The 26,084-nt window shown below is 45.8% G+C and overlaps 1 protein-coding gene across 1 annotated transcript in view; it reads left to right on the plus strand.

Moving 5' to 3' along the window:
• Ift172 (intraflagellar transport 172) overlaps window positions 1–26,084 on the plus strand; it is a 40,013-nt gene that overhangs the window by 6,188 nt on the left and 7,741 nt on the right. The window contains exons 8-30 of the mRNA XM_027424447.1: window positions 697–911; window positions 1,774–1,897; window positions 2,248–2,343; window positions 3,648–3,809; window positions 4,105–4,158; window positions 4,342–4,445; window positions 4,586–4,671; window positions 7,300–7,412; window positions 8,365–8,532; window positions 14,569–14,705; window positions 14,928–15,035; window positions 19,899–19,983; window positions 20,249–20,341; window positions 21,091–21,168; window positions 21,385–21,633; window positions 21,812–21,890; window positions 22,106–22,226; window positions 22,408–22,552; window positions 23,284–23,373; window positions 23,869–23,966; window positions 24,100–24,235; window positions 24,312–24,428; window positions 24,735–24,877. Of these exons, the coding sequence (XP_027280248.1) occupies window positions 697–911; window positions 1,774–1,897; window positions 2,248–2,343; window positions 3,648–3,809; window positions 4,105–4,158; window positions 4,342–4,445; window positions 4,586–4,671; window positions 7,300–7,412; window positions 8,365–8,532; window positions 14,569–14,705; window positions 14,928–15,035; window positions 19,899–19,983; window positions 20,249–20,341; window positions 21,091–21,168; window positions 21,385–21,633; window positions 21,812–21,890; window positions 22,106–22,226; window positions 22,408–22,552; window positions 23,284–23,373; window positions 23,869–23,966; window positions 24,100–24,235; window positions 24,312–24,428; window positions 24,735–24,877 (2,801 nt within the window). The remainder of the gene's footprint in view (window positions 1–696; window positions 912–1,773; window positions 1,898–2,247; window positions 2,344–3,647; window positions 3,810–4,104; window positions 4,159–4,341; window positions 4,446–4,585; window positions 4,672–7,299; window positions 7,413–8,364; window positions 8,533–14,568; window positions 14,706–14,927; window positions 15,036–19,898; window positions 19,984–20,248; window positions 20,342–21,090; window positions 21,169–21,384; window positions 21,634–21,811; window positions 21,891–22,105; window positions 22,227–22,407; window positions 22,553–23,283; window positions 23,374–23,868; window positions 23,967–24,099; window positions 24,236–24,311; window positions 24,429–24,734; window positions 24,878–26,084) is intronic.

The raw sequence follows: 26,084 nt of genomic DNA on the forward strand, positions 1-26,084 counted from the left end.
TATGTAACACACATACATCCAAATGCATGGGGGAAAGAAAGTTAACAGGCCACCGAGATAGCTCATCAGGTAAAGTGGCAATGTCGAACCTGACAGGACCCATGTGGTGCAAGGACAGAAGTGACTTCTGCAAGTAATCCTCTGCCTTCCACCCTGTGTGCACACGCACAGAGGCATGCACACATGCAGATGCACACATGAAAACACACACAAGTAAATAAAATGTCAAAGAGGTAACTATTGTCTTGGAAAAAGAAAAGACAGACATAAAGGGAAACTCTGATGCTGTACTGTGTGTAACTCAGTACTGTTTGAATCATTTACATTGGGAGCTATCTGTATAATTAATTAAATTTAGCCCTCCTTGAAGCTATGTGCTCACTTGGGCCTAGACAGTGTCGGTTACTGTGTGTCATCTCCCTTTGGGTGACTTTACTAGTATATACCAGAGACCTCCAACACACCACTTTGAGCACAAGGTCAACAAGTGTGTACATGTGGCATGTATGTGTTCATGACATGGGAGATAGTTTGTAAAGTCTTTAGAATTAGGGTGTGTTGGTGTGGGGAAATGTTAGCAGGAAGATTTTTTTTTTTTCTGCAGGGTGGGATGGTCAAGAATGTGTGGACCAGCTGCTAGGTTGAGGAGTTTCTAGAGTGGCATCCACAAAGTACAATTGAAACATTCTGTCTCAGGGGAAGTTGGTTAACCATCCATGCCCACCCTATGCCTTGGCCTGGGCAACCAACAGCATTGTGGCTGCAGGCTGTGATCGGAGGATTGTGGCCTATGGAAAGGAAGGCCATGTGCTACAGACTTTTGACTATAGCCGAGACCCTCAGGAGCGGGAATTCACCACAGCTGCAGCAAGTCCTGGAGGCCAGTCTGTTGTGCTGGGCAGTTATGACAGGTAGGCCCCCTGTCCAGTTTCATCTTCTTCCTTCTTTCTCTGTGAACTCTCTGCGCTAGCCAAGTTGTTCTGAACTGCAGCGGAAACCTGGACAGAGCAATGTCTGTTGAAAGGGATTCTCAGATTATCATCCATTGGCATGCTGGCGGCTTCAGACTGCACTGTGCTGCCTCAGCCTGGAATTCATCGTATTCCCCATGTTCCCATTGCCTGTTTCAGACTTGGGCTTATCTTATCCTACTGTACCATAGCTGTTGCTTCTATTTTGAGGGGTTCTTGGGAAGAAGGATGAATAGCCATCTTCTTATCTCCAGTGCCTGCATTGGCATCTGGTATGTAACGTGTAGCCACTGTTTGGTGAATGAATAAAGAATGAAACAGCAGAAAGGCGGCTAGGCTCCAGGTCCCCTCTTCTTTGCCAGTCTGTCTTTGTGTCCTCTCAGTCTGTATGTCTCCTGATGTTCCTTCCCTCTTCAACCCCTACACTTTCTTTTTTCCTCTTCTCACTCCTGGCAGTCCATTTGTCTCACTAGTCCTGCTTTCCCTACTTCCATCCTTGGTGGTGTTTTTGATTATGGCGACAGGGTCTCATTCTGTAGCCCTGGCTGGCCTGGAACTCACTAGGTAGACCAGGCTGGCCTCAAACTTGCAGTGATCCTCCTGCATTGCAGGTGTGTGCCACACCTGGCTCCATCTTCTTGCCCTGTTTCCTTTATACTTAGCTTCCTCGATTCCCTTTGTACCTTTTTACCCTCCCCTGCTAGGCCACCTCGCTGCTTAGTTCTTTTGCATTTGCTTCCGTTTCTGATAGTGAGACAGTTCCCTTTCACTACTAGCTTATTATCACTCTTTACCTTTCTAGACTCCGGGTGTTCAACTGGAGTCCTCGAAGAAGCATCTGGGAAGAGGCCAAACCCAAGGAGATTGCCAACTTATACACCGTCACTGCCTTGGCCTGGAAGCGGGACGGCTCCCGACTCTGTGCGGTATGCTATCAGTAGCCCCTTTCTGTACTGGTGATTGTCTCCAAACTAGAATAGAATACTCCCTGTGCCAAGGCACTCTACTGTGGGACTCTACCCCAGCTGCCTTGTGACTTCAACCTAAAAATATGCTGTTAAAGGCAAGAAAGAGAAACTTACACATGCGATACCTGTAGGTCCTAGGATCTACACTTTTTTTCTTCCAATATATCCAAAACCAAAACCTGCCCACCCTTTGGCTGGCCACTCATCTCGACTGTGACTCCGAGGTCTGAGGTCTTGAGGGTATATCTAGACACTGTCTCATGCCGGGTACCGTGCATTGCCTCCCATGCTGTCCCTCTCTCCCTTAGGGCACACTCTGTGGTGGGGTGGAACAGTTTGACTGTTGCCTCCGAAGGAGTATTTACAAGAACAAGTTTGAGCTGACATATGTGGGACCGAGCCAGGTGAGCAGCTGATGGCCTGTCATGCTGAGATTTCTCATCGTCCTTGTGACATTTCCCCACCTGCTGGCCATAGCCAAGGTGTCAAGTTTAACCTTCATCCCTCTGGCAGAGGGAACAGAATGTGTCAGAGTAACTTCCTGGCAACTGTCTTGCTACAGAGTTGTTCTAGCCCATTGTAAGAAAAGGTTTGAGCACCAGGCTCGAGTACTAGGATTGGCAACTGTCTTCCCCAGTGCTGCCCTCTAGAGTTGATGAGCAGGATCATAGAGGACTTAAAGCTCCAGGACTCTGTTGTCTTAGAGACACACTTTTCACTCTCCACTGTCCTTACCTTGCTTGTATTATTGGGCCTTTATTTTCTCATTCTCTCCAGAAACATTTATCCTTTCTCTACTGTTGTTAGTACCGTTAAGGACTGGGAATACAAAGGTAATTTATCTGTAAAACATTGTACTAGGGCCAGAGATATGGCTCTTACTATTCTTACAGAGGACACCCATGTTAAGTAGCTCACAATCACTTGTAACTTCAACCTTAGAGGATCCAGCATCCTTTTCTGGGCTCTGCAGGCATCTTCACTCACCTTTGTATATACCTACATACATAATGAAAAAATCCTTAAAAAAAAAAAAAAAGGACATTGTAGTGAGGCCAGTCTGGTCTACATAGCAAGTTCTAGGCCAAGCAGGCCTACATGTCTCAAAAAACAAAATCAGAAGTAGAAGAGGAAAAAAAAGAAAGAAAATCTTAGCACTCAGGAGGCTGAGACAAGAGGATGGCCAGTTGGAGGTCATCTTAGACATACAATTATATAATAACAATAATAATAGGTACAAATTAGGCCAGGCGTTGGTGGCACACGCCTTTAATCCCAGCACTTGGGAGGCAGAGGCAGGAGGATCTCTGTGAGTTCGAGGCCAGCCTGGTCTACAGAGCGAGTGCCAGGATAGGCTCCAAAGCTACACAGAGAAACCCTGTCTCAAAAAAACAAAAAAAATAAAAAAATAAAAAATAATAGGTACAAATTACATAATGATAATATAGCATTCTGTCTTCATAGTTAAAGAGATTTATACTAAGAACTACGGGAACAAAGTGAGTAGAACTTCCAGAATCAAATGTATCATGAACAGCAAGGGAGAGAATGTGAAAGTATTTCATAGGCAGCAAATCCCCGTGTGAAGCACGGCATTGTCATTCTCAGCAGCATCCTAGGCCAAGGGAGAAACAAGGTATTAGCTGTGTTCGGCATCATGAAGTTGTGTGAGGAAAAGGCTGAAGGGCTTGGACTTGTCCCTTACCAGGTGATAGTGAAGAACCTATCTTCAGGGACCAGGGTGGTACTCAAGTCACACTATGGCTATGAGGTAGAAGAGGTGAAGATCCTGGGAAAGGAACGCTATTTGGTAGCTCACACATCGGACACGCTGCTGCTCGGAGACTTGAACACTAATCGCCTCAGTGAGGTAGGAACCTGGGATGAAAGGGTGGGTCAAGATCCCCAAAGGAGGCCCTGTTCTTATATTATTGATGACCTCATTTCAAGTAGTGAGAGGTATAGAATCCTGTAGTGTGGATTTCTATAGTTGGACTGTTTTTTGCTGCCGTCTCTCACAGAAATGTGGGTATCAGGGCAAGAATCTGACACAGCACATCTTTTGTGGAATGTCAAAGCCTCCCTGAAAACTATCTCTTCGCCTCCCTAGCCTTGTCTTGGGTAATTATCTACATTGTCTCTGATGTTTTCTCCTTGCTTTGCAGATAGCCTGGCAGGGGTCTGGTGGCAATGAGAAATATTTCTTTGAAAATGAGAATGTGAGTAGACTCAATTCCTCACCACCATTTCAATAAGCCCCATTCCAGCTTCTAGTCAGAGGGGTAAGTGGCAAGGGATGGGGAGACTGCAGGTAAAGGGTGGGGGTGAGACAGGAAGAGACAAGGAGAGAGTCACCCTGAGCCACAGTACCCCTTCTACCATTTTTCTCTGTTCTTTCCCAGGTATGCATGATCTTCAATGCTGGAGAGCTAACCCTGGTGGAGTATGGGAGTAATGACTCCTTGGGTTCTGTACGCACCGAGTTCATGAACCCTCACCTCATCAGGTAACCTCACAAAGTTCTCTGAACCCTTGAAGTCCAGGAGGATCCCTTTTGAATGTGTAAACATGTCATCCCATGTGGTAAGACCTCGGTGAGTCCTCAGGCTAAGCCCACTTTACCTTCCCTTGCTGTTCATGTTCCAGCGTCCGTATCAATGAGAGGTGCCAGCGAGGAATGGAAGACAATAAGAAATTGGCTTATCTTGTTGATATTAAGACTATTGCTATAGGTAAGATGCTCCTAGCACTTTAATACTGAAACTGATACCTGTATTGCGCTTCTGTATCATGGGATCACATTCAGTGATGAAGCCAGGAATCTGAAAGGCACCAGATGAAAATGTAACCTTATTTTACAGTGGTTGTAGGAAGTGTTTACATCCCTGTGGGTATGCCTTTATGTAAGTATCTAGCTATGGATACATAAATGCACAGGCCTATCACATAGGCCTGTCCATTCAATTACCATGTTCTCTAGTCATATACCTGAGGGTCAGCAAGTTGTGAACAGTAGAGAAGAATTAGCAGCAAATTGAGGAATTTTCCTGTTTAGACATTAGTCTTTCAAACTGAAAGGGCTGTATTTTTTTTTAAATATCCTTTATTGTTAGTAACTAGTAACAATAGAAACTTAATTTGCATTTCACAAGTGTTTCATTTATAAATTTTAACTTTGTGATTTTTATCACCAAATGTTACAAGCATGGAAGAAAGAATTGAGAATAGCATAGTGTCCTCTAGAAAGTAGAGTTGAACATACATACACAGCATAGCTATAAGAATGGGACTCTGGTGCCAGCTACCCCAGCTGTAATAGTATGTGAGCTTACCACAGTTACTTAGTCTCTCTTAGTTTCTTCACCCCCAGAGAGGGAACAGAGAGAGCACCTGTCGGATGGAAGCACTTAGATCCCTGCCTGCCACCAGTTGCTGATAGTCAGGGCATATTGTTAATACTTGTTTACCCATGCCTAGCCTGTTGAATCATAACATTGTGTTGCATTTACACTGGGTCTATGCTTCATCTCTTACTCATGGGCATTTAGAGTGTTATTTTTTGTTGTTGTTGTTTGATTTTATTTTTTTCCAGACAGGGTTTCTCCATGTGACCCTGACGATCTTGGAACTCCCTCTGTAGACCAGGCAGGCTGGCCTTGAACTCAGAGATATGCCTACCTCTGTCTCCTGAGTGCTGGGACAAAAAAAATATATGCCATCACACCCTGCTGAGTGGGTTTTTGTTTTTGTTTTTTGTTTTTTTATTTTTTTTTTTTTTTGGTTTTTTGAGACAGGGTTTCTCTGTGGCTTTGGAGGCTGTCCCGGAACTAACTCTTGTAGACCAGGCTGGTCTTGAACTCACAGAGATCTGCCTTTCTCTGCCTCCCAAGTGCTGGGACTAAAGGTGTGTGCCACCAATGCCCAGCTTATTTTAACATTCTTAAATTTTGCTTTCCACCTGCAATTTATTTTTGTATGTGATGTGGGTAGGGTTTTAACTTTATTTTTTCCATCTGTTTAACCATTTACTGAAAGCACACTGATTTATCATACTATCCTTGTCATAAATCAAGCTTTCATATACATATGGGCCTCTTCTTAAGATAGGTTCATAGTTCATGAATATTACATTTCACATCTGAACTCAGAGATACAGGTATCTGCAGTGGGATTATATGATAGGCCAAGAGGACCAAGATTCTAGTGGCAATGATGAACTATGAGACTTCAGACAAGTCCATTCATTCCAAAGGGTTCATTTTCTATATATGTAAAATGACAAGGCCTCCCTTTTAATATAATGAAAATTATAGACATTTCCCAGAGAAAAAATGAATAAATATCAAATTTTGTATATAATTTCAGGGTTCCCAGGGGTTCCTTGAAGCTCTAACTTGGCTGGCTTGGTCTGTCTTGTTTTGGTTGCTGTTTTGTTTTGTTTTTCAGTGTTTGGAGACAGGGTCTTAGGTTGTCCAGGTTAGCTTTGAATACCTGGCCCTCTTGCCTCAGACCCTTGAGGACTGGGATTACAGATATGAGTCACCATACCTGCTGTCATAATTTCTATGTCTCCAAGTTAGCAGCCTGTGTGCCTCTGGCCTCCAGTCGCTCATCTTCCTGACTTGCTTTTCTGCCTTGTGCTGGAACTCTGGGTGTGAGCCACTGCGCTGCACTGAGCCTAGCTTTCCTAAGAGGCTCCCTCCCTCTGACACTCTTAACCCAATGGTGCTGTCTCACCTTGTACATGCCTTTGCTCAGGTGACTCCATAGGCCAGTGTGACATCACCAGGGTCATTTCATTCACCAGCCTTCTCTGGTACTCAGTAATACACTCACCTTTTTACTTGTTTGTTTGTTTTTTTGTTTTCAAAACAGGGTCAAACTAGGTAGCTGGAGCTGGCCTACATAGAAGGCCCGGCCTCAAACTCCCATCTGCCAGATGTCTGAGGGCTGGAGTTATAGCGATGTACCACCATTTCTCCATGAGATCTTTTAGTTAGATATAAACTAACTATAACTCCAGACAAATTTCTTGACAGGGGTTCTCTGTGTAGCCTTAGCTGTTCTTGACTGTCTTAGAACGCTCTCTCTGTAGACCAGGCTGGCCTCAAACTCACAGAGATCCACCTGCTTCTGCCTCCTGCGTGCTGGGGTTAAAGGTGTGCACCACCACACCTGGCAAGACCCAGTTTTTTAAGCATCCTAGAAAAATTGTACAGTATTGGTCATTTGCAGTCCCCATTGGTACCCCTAGACTGATAAAATGTTCTTGAAGCCCAACATGGTTACAAGACCAGCATTCTAAAGACCAACTGCTGCCCTATATACTGGGCTCACCCTTCTTACTGTCCTCTTTGCAGTGGATCTGATTGGCGGCTACAACATCGGTACCATCAGTCACGAGAGTCGTGTGGATTGGCTGGAACTTAACGAGACTGGGCACAAGCTTCTCTTCAGGGACCGGAAACTTCGGGTGAGAGGGCTTACTAGGGCCTTAGGAAAGGGTACGAAACAAGCTATTACCAGGGACTGTGGGGCAATTCGGGACATAAGTTCTTGGTTCCGTATGCCATTAGCATAGCAGAAGGGACAAAGGATAGTCTGTACCCTGTCTCGACCTGTCCTCCTAGGTACCCTGAAGGAGATTGATTTATGATGGGAACAGAGTCAAGAAGGATGTTTAAGAGAACACCCTACTGTTCACCAGTCTGTGTCTTCCCTCATGAAGCTGCTTCCCCCTCCTCAGGTTCGGCCTACCTTTGCCCAGTCCCTCTTACCAGTGTGCTTCAGCCACACTTAGCTGAAAGCATGGAAGCTGGCTTGAGTAGTCCCTCCTAGCACTTAATTATTCTCATCTCAGTATGGCATCACCAAAGAGTTTAGCCTTTCTTGTGATTGTTCATTTCTGCAGATTGTCAGCTCACTTAGTTACGTTTGGTAGACTTACCTGTTAACCTGGCCCAAAGTTACCGTAAGACCGAAAGGCCGACCTTCACCTAACCACACCTTGAATGTAGGTCTTAGCTTGTTTGCTCATCTCATAGTCGACCAGAGTCAGGATATACCAACTTAGCATAAACTCCAGGGGCTGGCAACTCAACACATACTGACTGGTGGGTCATTTTATCACTGGGGAAATAGGCAGAACCAGACAACACCACCACGCCCCTCCTAATTGTGCTGTCTCCCCCCTCCAGCTGCATCTGTATGATATTGACCACGCCCCTCCTAATTGTGCTGTCTCCCTCCTCCAGCTGCATCTGTATGATATTGACCACGCCCCTCCTAATTGTGCTGTCTCCCTCCTCCAGCTGCATCTGTATGATATTGACCACGCCCCTCCTAATTGTGCTGTCTCCCCCCTCCAGCTGCATCTGTATGATATTGACCACGCCCCTCCTAATTGTGCTGTCTCCCTCCTCCAGCTGCATCTGTATGATATTGAAAGCTGCTCTAAGACAATGATCCTCAACTTCTGCTCCTACGTGCAGTGGGTTCCTGGGAGTGATGTGCTGGTCGCCCAGAACCGAAACAGCTTATGTGTTTGGTACAACATTGAGGCACCGGAGAGAGTCACCATGTCCTCTATCAGGGTATGTTGATACCAGGAGACCCCAGACAGGTCGATCTAATTAATTAGAACTCCGAGAAGAAGTTTGTGAAGGCTGCCTGGTTTTCTCCACCCACCACCCATAATCTCTATGCTGAAACTGGCAGGAGAAGTTCTCACTCGCTTCTCCATACTGGCCTGGCCTCCAGAATTATCCTTGCTTGGGTTTCCTGACCTGGTAATACATTCCTAGAGATGAGCCCATATTCCAGTGGCCCTGGGACTGTATGAAGTCACCATATGGCATTCTTTCTAGTCTGGAAGATAGACCCCCAGTAGGAGGGATGGTTCCATGCCATCATCCTTATGCTTGTTTGTCCCGCGCGCTCTGTATTTCTCGCCAGCAAGAAATCATACACGGGACACTCGGATCCTTCTGCAGACAAGCTTTAATGCATCTTGAGAGGGAAAGAGCATAAGCTTCCCAGAGCGGAGACTAGAGCGGAGACATTGAACCAAGAAAACCATCCCTTATAAAGGCTGACCAGCCGCCTGGGACGTGTTACCCTATGAATGGCTTTAGCTCCTCAGGCCAAAATGAGCCACGGGATAGGCAGAGATCAAAGGAATGGAGATTACCCAGCGCCTGTGAAGTAATTTACAACTTGGTGTCTTCAGGCACCTATTATTGTAATGGATAATGTAGGAACCGGCTTCCTATATATCCCCCTTTTTTTATTAATTAATGAAAAGGCTTTATATTATTACAAGCAAATAGGTCACCCATATGTTGAGGGATAGAGGTAGAGGTTGAACCTTCCCAAAATCAAACATTAAGACTGTGTACGGGAGTCACCATCAGGCTGTTAGCTTGACCCGAAGTATTCTCGACCTGTCCTCTGCCGTTTTTCTGGGAAAGGGAAGTCTCGGGGCAGGTAACCCTTATGCAGGTCAACGTACCTCCCAGAGAAGCCTGCATAATAGGCAACTCTGTGCGATGCCTTTGCTCAGCATCCCTCTTTGGGCTGCTCAGACCAGACACTCTACCCTGTGCAATGAGCCTAGGCTCCGGGTGTGCAAGAGCTGTCTGGCCGGCGGCCTATTGCTAAAGCATAGTTAGCCAAAATATAAGCGCTTGGGCGGTCTCTTGGTTTGAGCCCTGGAGCTTACATGCCAGTCAAAAGTAACAGCAATCCGCAAGCGGCTGCATCAAACAATTTCACCCCCACCCCTTTTCTCACAGACCAGCCAAAAATAACAGCAATCCGCAAACGGCTGCATCAAACAATCACCCCCACCCCTTAAGCAGTGACAATCTCTCCGCCAAGGGCAGGAGTTAATCTGGATAACAATAGTGGCTCTCAATTCCCGGGGGGAGGGTGGAGTTTCGACTTTTGAAGGTCTGAAGGGGCTCTTCAGGTTGAGTCTTTCTGGGATCCACAGAGGATTTTCTTCATCCTGTGAGAAAACACAATATCGCTCCCCTGGATCTTATGAGAATAGGATCCGGGCTTCTCCAAAGATCAGTTAAGATATCTTTCCATTTTACCATTTCCTTTTGGCCTTTTAGGTTTTGAGGTGAGACGCTTGGCCCGAGCGTCAATGTTTATGAGGCTTTAAAGCCCCAGGCATTCCAGGCCTTTAAGAAGTGTTGAATAGCAGGCACGGCCTTTTCCCCTATCAAAGACTGGGAAAGCCATCTGCAATTTTCTCCGCTCCTCTGATGGTAAAAAGGAGTCGGTACCAAATAGTGGGTGTGTTGATGAAAGTACACCCGCTGAATTAACAGGCGATAGCCTCATATTTGTTTTTATTTTTGGCAGCTCCTTTTTTAGCTCTGCTTCCTTGCTAGAGTCTAAAATCTCAGAGTCTGAGCTGCTCAGCTCCAAGGCTTCCAGTTTCATTGTAGGGCAGAGGCTAGGTTTCGAGTCCTCATCTCTTTTAAATTTACCGGGGTGTGACCGGTTATCTCCTATTTTCTCTCCCTCCATTTTTGTTTCTTTTTCATCTAGCTGAGCTGTTTCCTCTAAAACTTTATCTCTTGAGCTTTTTGTTGTAGTTTCTCTTTTTATACATACTCCCTTGTCACTAGACACCCCGGGAGGTCCTTTTTCTTTATATGTTGTAGTTTCTCTTCTTACACACATTCCCATGTCATTAGACATCCCGGGAGGTCCTTTTTTCTTATATTTTATTGTTAGGCGCGCCCCATCTCTCATCACATTCGGTTTCTGATATGTAATTCTGGACTTCTTTAAGATTGTTACAACAGTGAGAAAAGTCAAAATAGCTCCTAGTAAAAGCATAGAAGCCTCTATATTAACCTCCCACAATAGCAACATTCCTAAGCCAAAGTCCAGAAAAATCATACCTCTCCGAATTTACCATCCTGCAGTTCTGAATCCGCCTTGTAGCCAAGGGGTCTCCGCGGTGCTGGAGATGTTCATATGTTCCCGGGTTTCGGCACCATATGTCCCGCGCGCTCTGTATTTCTCGCCAGCAAGAAATCATACACGGGACACTCGGATCCTTCTGCAGACAAGCTTTAATGCATCTTGAGAGTGAAAGAGCATAAGCTTCCCAGAGCGGAGACTAGAGCGGAGACATTGAACCAAGAAAACCATCCCTTATAAAGGCTGACCAGCCGCCTGGGACGTGTTACCCTATGAATGGCTTTAGCTCCTCAGGCCAAAATGAGCCACGGGATAGGCAGAGATCAAAGGAATGGAGATTACCCAGCGCCTGTGAAGTAATTTACAACTTGGTGTCTTCAGGCACCTATTATTGTAATGGATAATGTAGGAACCGGCTTCCTACACTTGTTTGCTGTTACAGGCTATTCAAATTCCTCCTTTCTCAAATTACACACAAAACACTCTCTACTGTCTCATCACAACACTCGCTCGAGCAGACGCATGCACACACACACACACACACACACACACACACACACACACACACACCCATCATCCAGAATCTGTTGGAGATATCCTTAAAAGCATAATAGGTACTTAAAGGCTCAAGTTAGCCAGCTTGCAACTCCTTTCCCCTACAAATAATATAAGAACCTTGAAAGCCTTTAACTTTGATTACCTTTCTTTTTCCTTAATTGTCCAGTATTTTAATTCTAACCTTTACAATTTTAATTACATTTGTTTGTGTGCATGTAACGGCTCACATATTCACAAACACCATGGCATATATATGGAGGGAGGTCAGAGGACAACTTGTGGGCGTCAGATCTCTCCTTCCGCCATTGGGCCTGGGATGGCTGCAGGCTAGTGAACGTCTCTACCTACAACCTTTTCTCTAGCGCTTAGTTCTAATCCTCATCATTGCCACTGCTGCAATGCTGGGATCAAACCCAGGCCTCAGGCACACTGCACAAGTATTCACCATTGGGCTTAAACCACATGCAGTACATTTCCAGCAGTAGACCTTTAGTTTTGATGTTTTTTTTTTTTTTTTTTTTGCTCAGTTTTATTTTGTTTTGGGGTTTTCTGGGGGGAGTAGAAAATATGTATTTTTATGTTATATGGATGTTTGTTTTGCCTACATTTATGTCTGTGCACCACATGATGCATGTTTGGTGCCCGTGGCGAGCAGAAGAAAGTGTTGGGTCTCCTGGAACTAGAGTTACAGATGGTTATGGGTTGCCACGTGGGTGCTGGGAACCAAACCCAAGTCCTCTGTGAGAGCTAAGCACTGAGCAATCTCTCCTGCTTCACCTTTAAATCATTCAGTATATAGTTTGGCTATATGGCCTATGCTAGCCTTGAACTTTATATTCTCCTGCCTTTACCTCTTAAGTGCCTGAGTATGGGGATTACAGATCTGTGCACCATGCCTACCTACTAAGGTTTTTTTTTTTTTTTTTACTCCCCAAATGAGAATCATTCACATTCAATTTATCTTTCTTTCTCTCCTTTCCTTCCTCCCTGAATGACCCAGAACTGGAACTTGTAATGTAACCCAGGCTGGCCTGGAACTTATCTTCCTGCATCTGCCTCCCTGAGTGCTGGTATCACAAGCTTGGGCCACCACACATGGCTCATGATTTTATTATCTTACATGGACAGGACTTAGATTTGTCACAACATATTTCTTTCTTACTTTTTCTTCTTGCGATGTTGAGCTCCCCTCAGGAGTTATTTTTCTTCCTGGAGAATATCATTTAAAAATTCCTGCTGGGCGTTGGTGGCGCACGCCTTTAATCCCAGCACTCAGGAGGCAGAAGCAGGTGGATCTCTGTGAGTTCGAGACCACTCTGGTCTACAAGAGCTAGTTCCAGGACAGCCTCCAAAGCCACAGAGAAACCCTGTCTCGAAAAAAAAAAAAAATGGAAAAAAATTCCTTTGGTGAGAGTCTTTTTAGTGGAAGAGACTAAAAATGCTGACTGCTAACCCAAATTTAATCTCTCATCTTTTGACAATCTGAAAGTGGTTTTGTTTAGCTTTTGTCCTAAACACACTTTTGGACTCAGTACCTAACTTCAGACTGACAGCTAACTTTTCTTAGTTTTTTTGTAACATGTTATCCCAATAGTTAACTTGCATGTTGTGTGCACATGCATGCAGGTGCCTTCTGAGGCCAGAAGGGGGCAACAGATCCCCCGGAACTGGAGTTACAGGCTGCTGTGAGCTGCCCAACTTGGGTGCTAGGAAGCAAGTTCAGGTCCTCTGCCATATCAGCCATCATTCTTAGTCTCTGAGCCATCTACTGTAGCCCCTTTGATTGCGTCTAAAACCTACTCTTCTTGGATGTTTTGACATTTGACTACAATTTTTTTCTCCATTGTATTTTTTCCTTGTGATGGCGTCTTGCCATATAGCACAGACTAGTCTCAAATTCCTAGGCTCAGGAAGTCCTCCTGCCCTCACCTCTTGAGAGACAAGAACTGTAGGCACAGGCCACCTCATCAGGTCAGAGGGTTTGGGGTTTAGTTTGGTTTTGCAGGGGATGGCTAGCAGTTGAACCTATGCATTAGAAGTAAATTGTGTAGTACTGTGCTGTACCCCAGCCTTCATATATGAATTTAAATGGATTCCACTCAGCATATGTTGTGTTTCCTGTAGTTGCGAACACACATATCTTCCTCAGTCTTGGGAACTTCTCAGCCACTCTCTCTTAGAATATTGTTGCCATTCTCCCAGGAATTCTAACTAAGCATATGCTGCAATTCTTGTTCTGTCTTGTTTGCCTTTTCTGCTTCTTCTGTATTTCCTTCTTCTTGCTCCAAGAACATTCTGGATAATCCTCAGATCCATCCTCCAGCTTACTGGATCATTCTTTTTCTTGTCTGCTGTTTACACCACCATTGGGGTTTTACTTCAGAGTTAAATTTGGGCCAAGAACTTGTCCGTGCTCAGTGTCACAGGTTTCACTTTCATAAAATTTTATTTGATTCTTTTTCTAATATGCCCAGGCACTCCATAATCTTTCCTTAATTTTCCATGTCCATATTAAGGACTAAGGCAAAAAGAAAAATCAGAAATCAGTTAAATTAAGAAATAAATAAACTGATGGGTGGTGGTGGTGAACACCTTTATTCCCAGCATTAGAGAGGCAGAGGCAGGCAGATCTCTGTGAGTTTGAGGCCAACCTGGTCTACAGTGTGATTTCCAGGATAGCCAAGGCTACACAAAGAAACCCTGTCTTGAAAAACCAAAAAAAAAGGAAGGAAGGAAGGAAGGAAGGAAGGAAGGAAGGAAGGAAAGGTGGAGAGCGCTTGAGGAATGACTGACCCCTGAGCTTGCCTTCTGGCCTTCTCACACGTGCAGTCATACAAGTACATGCAGTCACACGAGCACACATGTCTTAGTCTATAGTACTACTGGAGAACTGGATGCCACGCTTTGCTAGTATACCTCCAGGCATTGGAGCTGACATCTGTTAACTTTAGCCTAAGTTATTTAGCCTTGGGCATTTTTCTCAGCCTGGGAGAAATGCAGTGATAAGAAACAAGGCCACTGTAATTGCTTCCATGTGAATCCAAGATTAGGTGAGAGCAGGCCAACTCTGCAGCTAGATGTGTGGAAGTGCTAACCTGGAGCTGGTGGGGGGGGGGGTGGCTGTGCAGGGTGATGTTGTAGGTCTGGAGCGAGGTGGAGGGAAGACAGAGGTGATGGTGACGGAAGGTGTGACTACTGTTGCCTACACCCTGGACGAGGGCCTCATTGAGTTTGGAACAGCCATCGATGACGGCAACTACACCCGGTGAGAGGCTGCTCACAGCCAGTGTGGTGGTGAGCCATGTGCACTGGCTCATTAAACTGACATAGCTCAGTGGGGCCCTGTAATCGTGGGAGGAGCCTGGACTAAAAGGGCAAAATATTTCTGGACTTTCTTCCTCCCCTCCTCATGCCCCAGCAGCGCCAGTGTTCCTTGCCTCCTCCAGATCCTGATTCACTCCTATGCTTTGCTTCCCTTCCTCGCCAGGGCAACAGCCTTCTTGGAGACCCTGGAGATGACTCCAGAAACAGAGGCAATGTGGAAAACGTTGAGCAAACTGGCCCTGGAGGCAAGGCAGCTCCACACTGCTGAGAGGTGAGAGCCATGTGGAACTTAGATGCTGGCAGCTAGAAGGCCTATGTGTGGTCACCAATGGGCTGCTTCTGTCCTGTGTGTAGTCACTGCTTCTCTCTCCCCACTCCCCACACACACATACCCTCCCTGGTGCACTTACTCCAGACACCCTCCCACCCTAGATTTAAAGGATATATCTTTTAAAAAATTGTAACACGAATTAATAAAAAACCCAGAGACTGATATTGGGGTTCAGGCTTCAGTCTGAATATCAAAAAAGCAAAGCAGATGGCCACTACTAACTTCTTACCTCTACCTCAGGCTGAATGGGCTGATCCTGCCTCCATGAGCTCTCACTAACCCTCAGACTGTAACCTTTCCTCAGGGAGGCTGGAGAATGAATGCCTCTCTGAGACCTTACTTCTGTCTCATATACTTCCCTAATGTTGGGATTAAAGGTATGAGCTATAATTCTCTTTTAGCCTGATTCACTCTTGATTCACTCTTGGGTAGATCTGGGTGGCCTTGGACTCATAGAGATCTGTCTACCTCTTAATCCTGAGTCCTAGGATTAAAGGTTTGTACCACCACCCCCTAGCTTCTAGCTGCAGGGATTAAAGGTGTGTGCCTGGCTTCTATGGCCTATGGCTGACTTTGCTTTCTGAATCCTCAGGCAAGCTTTTTTTAAAATTATAAACAATAACTCACCACAAAAAAAAATAGTTTTAAATTTGTGTCTAAGAATGTCAGTGAGGGGGCTGGAGAGATGGCTCAGAGGTTAAGAGCACTGCCTGCTCTTCCAAAGGTACTGAGTTCAATTCCCAGCAACTACATGGTGGCTCACAACCATCTGTAGTGAAATCTGGTGCCCTCTTCTGGCCCTCTTCTGGCCTGCAGACATACTATGTACATAATAAATAAATCTTTAAAAAAAAAAAAGAAAAGAAAAAAGAATGACAGACTTTGGGGATCACCCATGGAGGGCCTTGCCCTCCCTAGGGAGTAGAGAGGGTTGGGGTGGGGAACTGGTGGGGGGGAGGGAAGGGAGAGAGAGAAAGGATTGACATGTGAAGCAGGCTAGTTTCTAATTTGAACTAATAAAAAAAATAATTTCTTGTTAAAAAAAAAGAATATCAGTGTATGAGCTGCCTTGATGGATGTGCTAGCAATCAAACTCCAGTCTCTATAAGAACAGTGCACTCTTAACTGCAGAGCCATCCTTCTCGATCCAGATATGCCCTAATATTTTCGCTTCCCCTTCTTTGCAAGGTTCTCTTTTAAGAGGCTGTTTCTGGTTTGCATTGTTGTTGTTTATATGCTTGCTTTTTCTGTTTATGATGTTGAGAATCCAGCCAGGGCTACATGCTTACCAAGCACTCTGCCACTAAGCAGCATTCCCAGCCCAAGAGGTTTTTTTTTTTTTTTTTTTTTTAAGCTTTTAAAGTTTTAAGAATGTTATTTTTAACTGGGTGTGTATTAGGCACTTACCTATTACTGAGATAAAACACCATGACCACTATTCAAACATCTGAGCCTGTGGGAGGCATTCTCATCCAAAACACCACAGTGTGTGTGTGTGTGTGTGTGTGTGTGTGTGTGTGTGTGTGTCCACATGAGTGATGGTTCCTGCAGAGGCCCTGGGTGTAGGATCCCCTGGAGGTAGAGTTCCAGGCAGTTTTGAATCTCCTTATGTAGGAACTGGGAATTGGACTCAGGTCCTATGTAAGAGCAGTATACACTCTTAACCACTAAGCCATCCCTCCAGCCTGCCCAAGAGTTTTAACATGCCTTCTGTGTCTGTCCTGGGTGTGGCACAGAGATAAGACATATTTGGAACCTCAGATTCCTTAAGTTTAAACTTTGGTTCGACTTTCCAACTTGTATAAACTTGGAGCGGTTACTCCCCCTCCTGACACTAGGCTTTTTCTCCATATAAAATGAGGCATGGATGATAGTATTTACCACATGGTATTATAAAGAAGAATGGTGGTGGTAATGGTGGTGAAGAACAAGAGCATTTGTCAAAGGCTTATGATGTAAGTGCTCAATAAATGTCAGCTGCTTCTGGGAAGATCCTTGAGCTTTTTCATATATACCCCCTCCTCCCCTGGCCCCATGGAGACGATCAGCAAGTCCCAAGGATTGCATCTTGTCTATGTATCTATCAATGTATCTATCTACTTTTTACTTTTAAACGTGTATTTTATTTTTATGTGTATGACTGTTTTGTTTGCATATATGTCTGGGCACCCACGTGTGTCTGGTACCCATGGAGATCAGAAGAGGGCATCAGATCCCTCGAAACTGGAGTTACAGATGGTTGTGAACCACCCTATAGCTGCTGGGAACCAAATACTAGTCCTGTACAAGAGCAACAGATGCTCTTAACTGCTAAGCCACTGTTCCAGCCCCAATTTTTTAAAGCAGTTTATGTAGCCCAGGCTAGCCTCAAATTTCATATGTAGCCAAGGGTGATCTTGGAATTCTGATCTTCCTGCCTCTGCCTCTCAGTGTTAAGATTACAGGCTTACACTGCCTCGCCAAGTTTATGCTGTGGTAGAGATCAAACCCAGAGCTTACTGAACACTAGACAAGTGCTCTCTACTAACTGAGCTACACCCCCAGCCGAGGTCTTAGTCTTCATCACATATTCCAAGTCTGGTATCAGGTCTAGCCATGCTACCACTAGTGCAGACCACCACCTTCAGTCATGCAAAAGCCTCTTCACTGTCCTCACTGATATTATTAGCCTTGTACTTCAAAATCAGTTCATCACACAGCAGCGACTCACAGTGTAGACCAAGATGACCTCAAACTCAGTGATCTGCTCAACTCCCCGACACTGAGATTAAAAACACGTGTCACTACATCTGACCTATTTTTTAAATCAACTAGGGGGTTGGAGATGGGTGGCTCGGCAGCTAAGAGCACTTGTTGCTCTTCCAGGGGCCCAGGACCCAATTCCCAGCACCCACATAGCAGCTCACAATCTTCTGTAACTCCAGTTCCATGGGATCCAATGTCCTCTCCTGGCCTCGGGGAGCATCAGCCATGTGGATGGTGTACAGACTACATGGTACACAGACATAGATGCAGACAAAACACCCGTACACATAAAAATAAGTAATTTTTTTAAACTGTCAGCTATAGGACCAGCAAGGTGGCTTATTGGTTAAAAGGTTTTGCTACACAAGCTTGCTGACCAGAGTTCAATCCCCAGAACACATAGTAAAAGAAGAGAACCAACTCTCCTAAATTATTCTGTGACATCCTTATACACAACACAGCATAGTACAGGCATGCCTGCATTCACACACATGTAATACACACAAACAAACAATAACTAAAATATAAAACCATCAATTAGAGGGCTGGGTCTATAGCTCAGTTGATAGAGTGCTTGCCTAGCATACATGAAGCCCTGGTGCTGGGGATGAAGACATTATAGCATGCCTATATATTATTTCAGCATTTAGGAGGTGGAGGCAGGGGGACCAGAAATTCCTTGACTACATAATGAGGTCATGGTCTACGTGAGACTCATTATGTTGTATAATTGTTTTGCCTAGAATTTTCCAATAGTTTACTGTTACATTCGCTATAAAACCTAAACAGTTTGCTGTGGCCAGTGGCCCTGCAAGTATTTGCCTCTGCTTCTTTCTTATTCTAGTTATCTATTTGCCCATCAGTTTCTAGCCACATGGTATCCTTTGGCTCTGAGCTTGCCCTATTCATCCTTGCTGGGAGTGTTGCATAGCCATTCCCTGTGTCCCATCTTGCCATGACTAACTCTCTCAAAAATGTTTCTATAAGCATATGTTAATCATATATACTAACGGATTTCCTGTGGTGTTGCAATGCATTTTTATCATATCCCATTACCCTCTCTTGTTGCCTCTCACTGCCTCTGATACCCTTCTTCCCAGCTAGTCCCCCTTCTCCTTTAATGTCTTTTGCTTTTAATGGTTCTGTGAGTTTCTTTAGAGTTGCTTACAGGAGCATGGGCACCTTACCAGTGGCCACACCACTAAAGAAAGTGTCTTTCCCTCCCCCACCAACCATTAACTGCACATAGATCCTGAGAGAAGGGTGGGACCTCATGAGTGTCACCATCTCTACAACAACATATATTGGTCTCCACATGGCACAACTGTAAGACAACATACTATCCTTTCTTTCAACTGTTTCTTTCCACTCCCTCTTCCATGATGTTCCCTGAACCTTAGAGAGTTTATGACTAAGCATTCAATAGTCACTTACTGTCATCATTCCTATCAGTTATGTTCCTGCGGTTACATCTGCCCGCTACACAAAGAAGCTCCTCTGACCAATGCCAATGGCAGCACTGATCAGTGCTGGAGGGCAATCTGACGAGCAGCATATTGTGTACATTTAGCAAAAACAAACAAACAAACAAACAAACAAACAAACAAAGCAGTGGTAGCTTCCCCAGTCACAGACCCTGATCCAGTTTTACAGCGCCAGATGTGAATTCCCTCTTGTGGAGCAGGCCTGAAATCCAATGAGAAAGTTCTTGGCTACTCCTTGAACATACTTGCCACTTTGTAGCAGTGAGCATACCTTTGCCTGGCCAGACTAGCTGCTGCTTGTAGTCAGGTCCCAGCTAATTTCCGTGGACTTGTCAGCCACTGCCGACAGCTCCACTGCACTCGTTTTACTTTTCATTCTCTCCTTATCTTTGTCCATTTACTGGAATGGAAAATCCCCAAAGGCAAGGCTTTTCCCTTTCTGTTCCTCTTTGGGCTTTCTGTGACAGCAGTGTGGGGAAGACACTAGATACCACTGAGTATTTTTGTTGAACCAATGACTTAATGACAATCCTGTAATAATGTAACTGTTGGTATTGTTGCCTCCGTGCTATAGGTGCTTTTCTGCTTTGGGTCATGTGGCAAAAGCTCGATTCCTGCACGAGACCAATGAGATTGCAGATCAGGTGTCCAGGGAATATGCAAGTATCATCCTCTTGACTCATTCAGTCTCCCAAGCTAAAATTTCTGTTAGTTTTAGTTCTGTGATTCCTAGTTTTCCAGCCTTTCTAGCTTCTATCCTGCCCATCCCTCGTCCCTAAAATTGGACCACTTTGGGATTGCCTGTGAAACCTCAAGCTGCTAAGTGCCTTAAAGTCTTTAGCTTCTCAAATCTGCTAGCCTCCATGTCCTCCTGGCCTTCCTTTGTCTGCCTGCGCTGAATGACCAAACTTCTTTTCCCCTTAGGGTGGAGAAGGAACTGACTTCTATCAGGTTCGAGCAAGGCTAGCCATGCTGGAAAAGAACTACAAACTGGCAGAAATGATCTTCTTGGAACAGGTAAAGGGAAAAGAGGGACAGGATGGAAGAGGGGGTCTTGGGAGGGGAAAAAGAATGAAAGACTGTCTTCCAAAAGTTTGGAGAGAGCTTTTAGATTTAGAGTTCATCCCATGCCTTCTTTAGGTTCCTCCTCAGTGTTAATCTTTATCTAGGCAAACATTCACCTTTGGTCTTTAAAAACAGTCTTTCTTTCAACAGACTGTTCTTTCAAAAACAGTCTCTTAGCTCCTCTCTAGAATCTGTCTTTGCAACATTTTATTCATTCACTGGTCTTTCCAATTTTTTTTTTTTTTATTTTTCCAGACAGAGCTTCTCTTTGTAGCTTTGTAGACCAGGCTGGCTTCGAACTCACAGAGATCCTCCTGCTTCTGCCTCCCCAGTTCTGGGATTAAAGGCATGTGCCACCAACGCCCAGCTGGTCTTTGCAATTCTTGTGCACACAATAGATCCAAGTTTTTTGTGGAGGCCAGTACAGTCTGAGAAGCCTTCTTTAAGATAAATGACCTCTGGTACCTGTGCAGACAAGAAGCCCAGAATCTTAAGCTTCTTTTTGTTTGTAGTAAATCCATCATTGAGCCAGGTGCATAGCTCATTGGTTGAGCATGAGCTTAATATGTGCAAGGTATATGTTCAATTTTCAGTTCGAACACACATAGAACATGTTCATGCCTGGCATCTTACTCAGGCTGAGCAGGACTTACTGACCCCTGCCTTCCTGGTATCCTCTTTCTTCCTTGTGGTACCCTTAGAATGCTGTTGAGGAGGCCATGGACATGTACCAGGAGCTACACCGCTGGGATGAGTGTATTGCTGTGGCTGAGGCCAAGGTATTGTTTCTGTCTTCTCTTCACAATTGTTCAGAATTTGGCATCACCAATTTCAGAAATTTTTCCAAGGAAGCCATAGGATCCGGAATGGGGTTGGGGCTGCCTGACATGGTGAGGAATTAACATATTGGTAGTGTGGGAAGAGCCACACTGTCACAAAGGGAGCAGGAGAGAAGGAGAGACAGGGAATTGCTAGCCTGCTTTGTGCATGTCCAGGGACACCCAGCCCTGGAGAAGCTGCGCAGAGATTACTACCAGTGGTTGATGGACACTCAACAAGAGGAACGAGCAGGTGAGCTGCAGGAGAGCCAAGGGGATGGGCTGGCAGCCATCAGCCTCTACCTCAAAGCTGGGCTCCCTGCCAAAGCTGCACGGCTGGTGCTGACCCGAGAGGAGCTGCTGGCCAACACGGAGCTGGTGGAACACATCACCACGGCCCTCATCAAGGGGGAGCTCTATGAAAGGGTATGCAGACTGAGCCTTTTCCTGGCCCTTATCGCCAGGACCTAAACCCCTCCCCCACCCAAGGAGACATGGGGACACATAGCTCCCCATGGCTGCCAGCATTTCTTCTTTGGGGAGCTGACTCCTGGTTCTTTGCATTCAGTGGGTTCATTCACTGTAGTCATGTATGTGTTGACAGGCAGGTGATCTCTTTGAGAAGATTCGAAACCCACAGCGGGCCCTTGAGTGCTACTGTAAAGGCAATGCATTCATGAAAGGTACTCGCTGCTCCTAAGCTGTCTTTTACCATTGTACACTTCTCCCCATCCAATAGTACCCCAGCATCTCCTTAGGGTCATCCATCAGTTTGACTGGCTTCAGTTCTTCTGCATTCCTCTACTTCTCACCCCTTTGTCTATACTTATCTCCCTTCCTGCTTTCCTGAGTCCCATCCCTGGGATTCTGAGCCAGGTGCCTCTTCTATCCCTGGTAGCGGTTGAGCTGGCTCGACTGGCCTTCCCAGTGGAGGTTGTGAGGCTGGAGGAGGCCTGGGGGGACTACTTGGTACAGCAGAAGCAGCTGGATGCAGCCATCAATCACTACATTGAAGCCAGGTATGGTGGCCCAGGGCACAGGGATTTGGGCATGAAGTGAGAAACTGAGCGAAGAAGGATGCCACAGCCTGAAGGAAGAGATCTCATAATGTGGGTTAGAGTGTGCTTAGGTTAGGGTCTCTACTTCTTTTCAGCCTCCTCTTTGCTCATACATATTTAACATCTCTCCTGACTATGCCAGGTGCTCCATTAAAGCAATTGAGGCTGCTCTGGGAGCCCGCCAGTGGAAGAAGGCAATTTATATATTAGATCTCCAGGATCGAAACACTGCGTCTAAATACTATCCTCGTGTGGCCCAACACTATGCCTCTCTGCAAGAGTATGAGGTGAGAAGTCCCTTTCTGCAGCATTGAAGCAATGCAGTGCAGGCAGTAAGGACATCCTCTAGAACAAGATGTGGGGCAGCCCTTCTTGCTGGAACTCAGACAACATCATTATGGATGAGGAGCTTCACTTCCCTGTCATCATCCCAGCGTGACACAGACGCTGCCTCATTCCCCAGACAGAGTGATCTCTAGCTCTCTTTCCTGTGCCAGCTCAATGATTCTTCATGAATGACTCCAGCATCGCTAGTGTAGATTGCCCTACCTGGCAGAAATGGGAGGCACTTTAAGTTCTTTTGGAATAGATGGCTCAGTGGTTAAGAACACTTGCTATGCAGCTGTGGGAACCTAAGTTCAGATACTAGCACCCACGTGGTTTTGAACATACCTGTAGGCCCAGAGCTGTGGCAGGTGAAGACAAGAGGATTCCCTGCCTGGGGCTTGCTGGATACCATCCTAGCTAAACTTCACATGCTCCAGCGTCAGAGAGAGACCCTGCCTCAAAGAAACAAGGCAGAAGGTGATAGAATAACAGTCTCTTCTCTTGCTTCTGTGTTTAACACACACACACATGTTCATTAACACACACATGTACACACGATTGTTTTTACCCTGCTTTGATCTAGTCTTTTTCCTAGAGACACATTTTACTTGCACTCATCTTTTCTTCAGTATTATTACAAAGTGATGTGGCAGCCTCTCCACCATCCTAGGTGACGTCTTTTCAATTTTAGATTGCTGAGGAGCTCTACACCAAAGGAGACCGGACCAAAGACGCTATAGACATGTACACCCAGGCTGGCCGCTGGGAGCAAGCTCACAAGGTAGAGAATAAGAGAAAAGAATTGTGCACTAGTGGCAGTGCTGCCTCACTCCTTGATCTCTGATACCCCTCCTTTACTGATTCCCTGAAAGCTAAAAAAGAGTACTAAAATACAGCCTGGCCAACTTGGATCCCTAGCACTGGGAATAAATGAGGGGTCCCTGTCCATTAGCCTGCAGTTCTAAAGACAGCTGATGGACTTGGGAGACAGGCATTCTGAACTACCACTCCAAAGCCCCTGGTCACTTTCTAACTCCATCCTCTTCCCTACATTGCAGAGCTCAGTAGAGTAAGGAGAAGTGTGGTGATGTAGTATGTGCTACATCTCACCCTTCCTAACTCATGCTCTTCATGGGCACCTGGTGGACATTGTCTGAACTGACGAGTTCAGTGGCAATAACTAAATGTCAGTTACTTCTGGGAGAACTCAGATTCAAGAGCAGATGAGTTTCCTTGTGGCCTGACACCTGAACCTCCCTGGGTTCCGTGTTCGCAGCTGGCAATGAAATGCATGCGGCCAGAAGATGTGTCAGTGCTATACATCACGCAGGCCCAGGAAATGGAGAAGCAGGGCAAGTACCGAGAAGCCGAACGGTGAGTGTGGAGGGGGCTGAGGCATCAAAGCGTGATGAAGGGATGGGTCTGAGGGTGTGTGGCCTCCTCCCGGAAGCAGCAGCAGCAGCAGGGATCTAGCTGTAGGAGGCCCCAGGTGACCCCCTGTCCTCAGGCTGTACGTGACAGTGGAGGAGCCCGATCTTGCCATCACCATGTTCAAAAAGCACAAGTTGTATGACGACATGATCCGCCTGGTAGGGAAGCACCACCCAGATCTACTCAGTGACACACACCTTCACCTGGGCAAGGTGAGCCCTTCTAGCCCTGCCCACCCCTCCCAGCCAGTATCCATCACCCCTCCCATACTGACACACTACCCAACAGGAGCTGGAGGCAGAAGGCCGGCTGCAAGAGGCTGAGTATCACTACCTTGAGGCCCAGGAATGGAAGGCAACTGTGAACATGTACCGGTCCAATGGGCTTTGGGAGGAGGCCTACCGGGTAAGGAGTTCAGCATTCCTCTTGCCTGTTCTCACATAACTAATTTTAAGGGATGTCACAAAGACTGGAGTATTTCTTATCAAAAGCACAGCCACACCTGTGTATACAATGTTTTGCCTATGGCTTTCCCGAAGCCCATCCTCTGTCCCTAAACACTGTGACCTACATTAAGAGACCTGAAACCTGGCCCTCCTCAGTGTCAATTTGCAGCAGGGTCCTGACCCTCCTCACAGCTGAGGCAGAAGACCAGAGATGACAAGGAGGCAACTCTGCAGTGGTCAGTGCTCTAGCAGCTTTGCTTTCCAGGTGGCCAAAGCCCATGGAGGAGCCAATGCCCACAAACACGTGGCCTATCTGTGGGCGAAGAGCCTGGGAGGAGAGGCTGCAGTCAGACTGCTTAACAAGCTGGGACTTCTAGAGGCTGCTATTGACCATGCTGCTGACAACTGGTGGGTCTCGGGTGAAGCATCCTCTCCACTGACTCCATCCCACAAAGAGTGGCCCATACATACAGAGAGAAAACTGACAAAAACTGAAAAATAATTCCAAAAGCTGAGGCCAAAGTCAAAACGTGAGCCAGGAATGGTGGCGCCACTGTACAATCCTGCCACTTGGGGGTGGAGGCAGAAAGATCAGAGGTGCAAGGCCAACTTCTGCTACGTAGTGAGTTTGAGGCCAGTCTAGACTATGATACCATGCTTCAACAAAAACAAACAAACAAAAAAGAGTGAAAAATTGGCCAGACATAATGCACACTTTTAAACCCACTACTTGGGAGATAGGCAAGTAGATCTCTGTGAGTTCAAGGCCATCATGGTCTACATAGCCAGTCTCAGGCCAGCCAGCCAGAGTTACATAGTGAGAGAGAGAGAGAGAGAAAGAGAGAGAGAGAGAGAGAGAGAGAGAGAGAGAGAGAGAGAGAGAGAGAGAGGGTGGAATATCTCCAAAAGCTAGAACTATACTAAGTCAGTAACATTTCTGGGTCATCAAAGTGTAGTTCTGTTAAATGAAAAACATGTATTCCTCTCTTTTATCTTTTTAGACAATTTCATAAACACATATAATGCATTGTGGTCATCCCCCCATCACTCTGTCTGACCCTCCCACTTCTGCTGGCCCCCAGCTAGTCTGTCTCCCTCCAACTGTGATGTCTTTTGTTTGTTTGTGACCTACTGTTTAATTAAGATTGCCTGTATGAACATGGGAGAGGGTTATCTACTGCAGCACACACTACTGATCTGTGCAAATGTCTGCTTTTTTTTTTTTTTATGGTTTTTCAAGACAGGGTTTCTCTGTGTAACAGTCCTGGCTGTCCTGGAACTCACTTTGTAGAGCAGGTTGGCCTCAAATTCATTGAGATCTGCCTGTCTCTGCCTCGCAAGTGCTGGGATTAAAGGTGTGAGCCACCACCATCCTGGCAAATGTCTGCATTTCTTAACAACAACAACAAAAGGCCAGGAGCAGAGTTGCAGGCTGGGACTCAGCAATGCTCAGGAGGAGGGGTTGGGGCTGAGCTCTCCTGCTGGCCTCAGCAAAGCACAGGACTGTCCAGCCACTTCAACCCACACTCTTTAAGTCTGCCCTTTCTTCCCCCAGTGGTCTTCTTTATTTTCTCTTGCCTTCTCTAAGTATTATGTACAAACTCTATCTACATCT

This window comes from Cricetulus griseus, chromosome 7 (genome assembly GCF_003668045.3).
Source record: "Cricetulus griseus strain 17A/GY chromosome 7, alternate assembly CriGri-PICRH-1.0, whole genome shotgun sequence".
Classification (NCBI taxonomy): domain Eukaryota; kingdom Metazoa; phylum Chordata; class Mammalia; order Rodentia; family Cricetidae; genus Cricetulus; species Cricetulus griseus.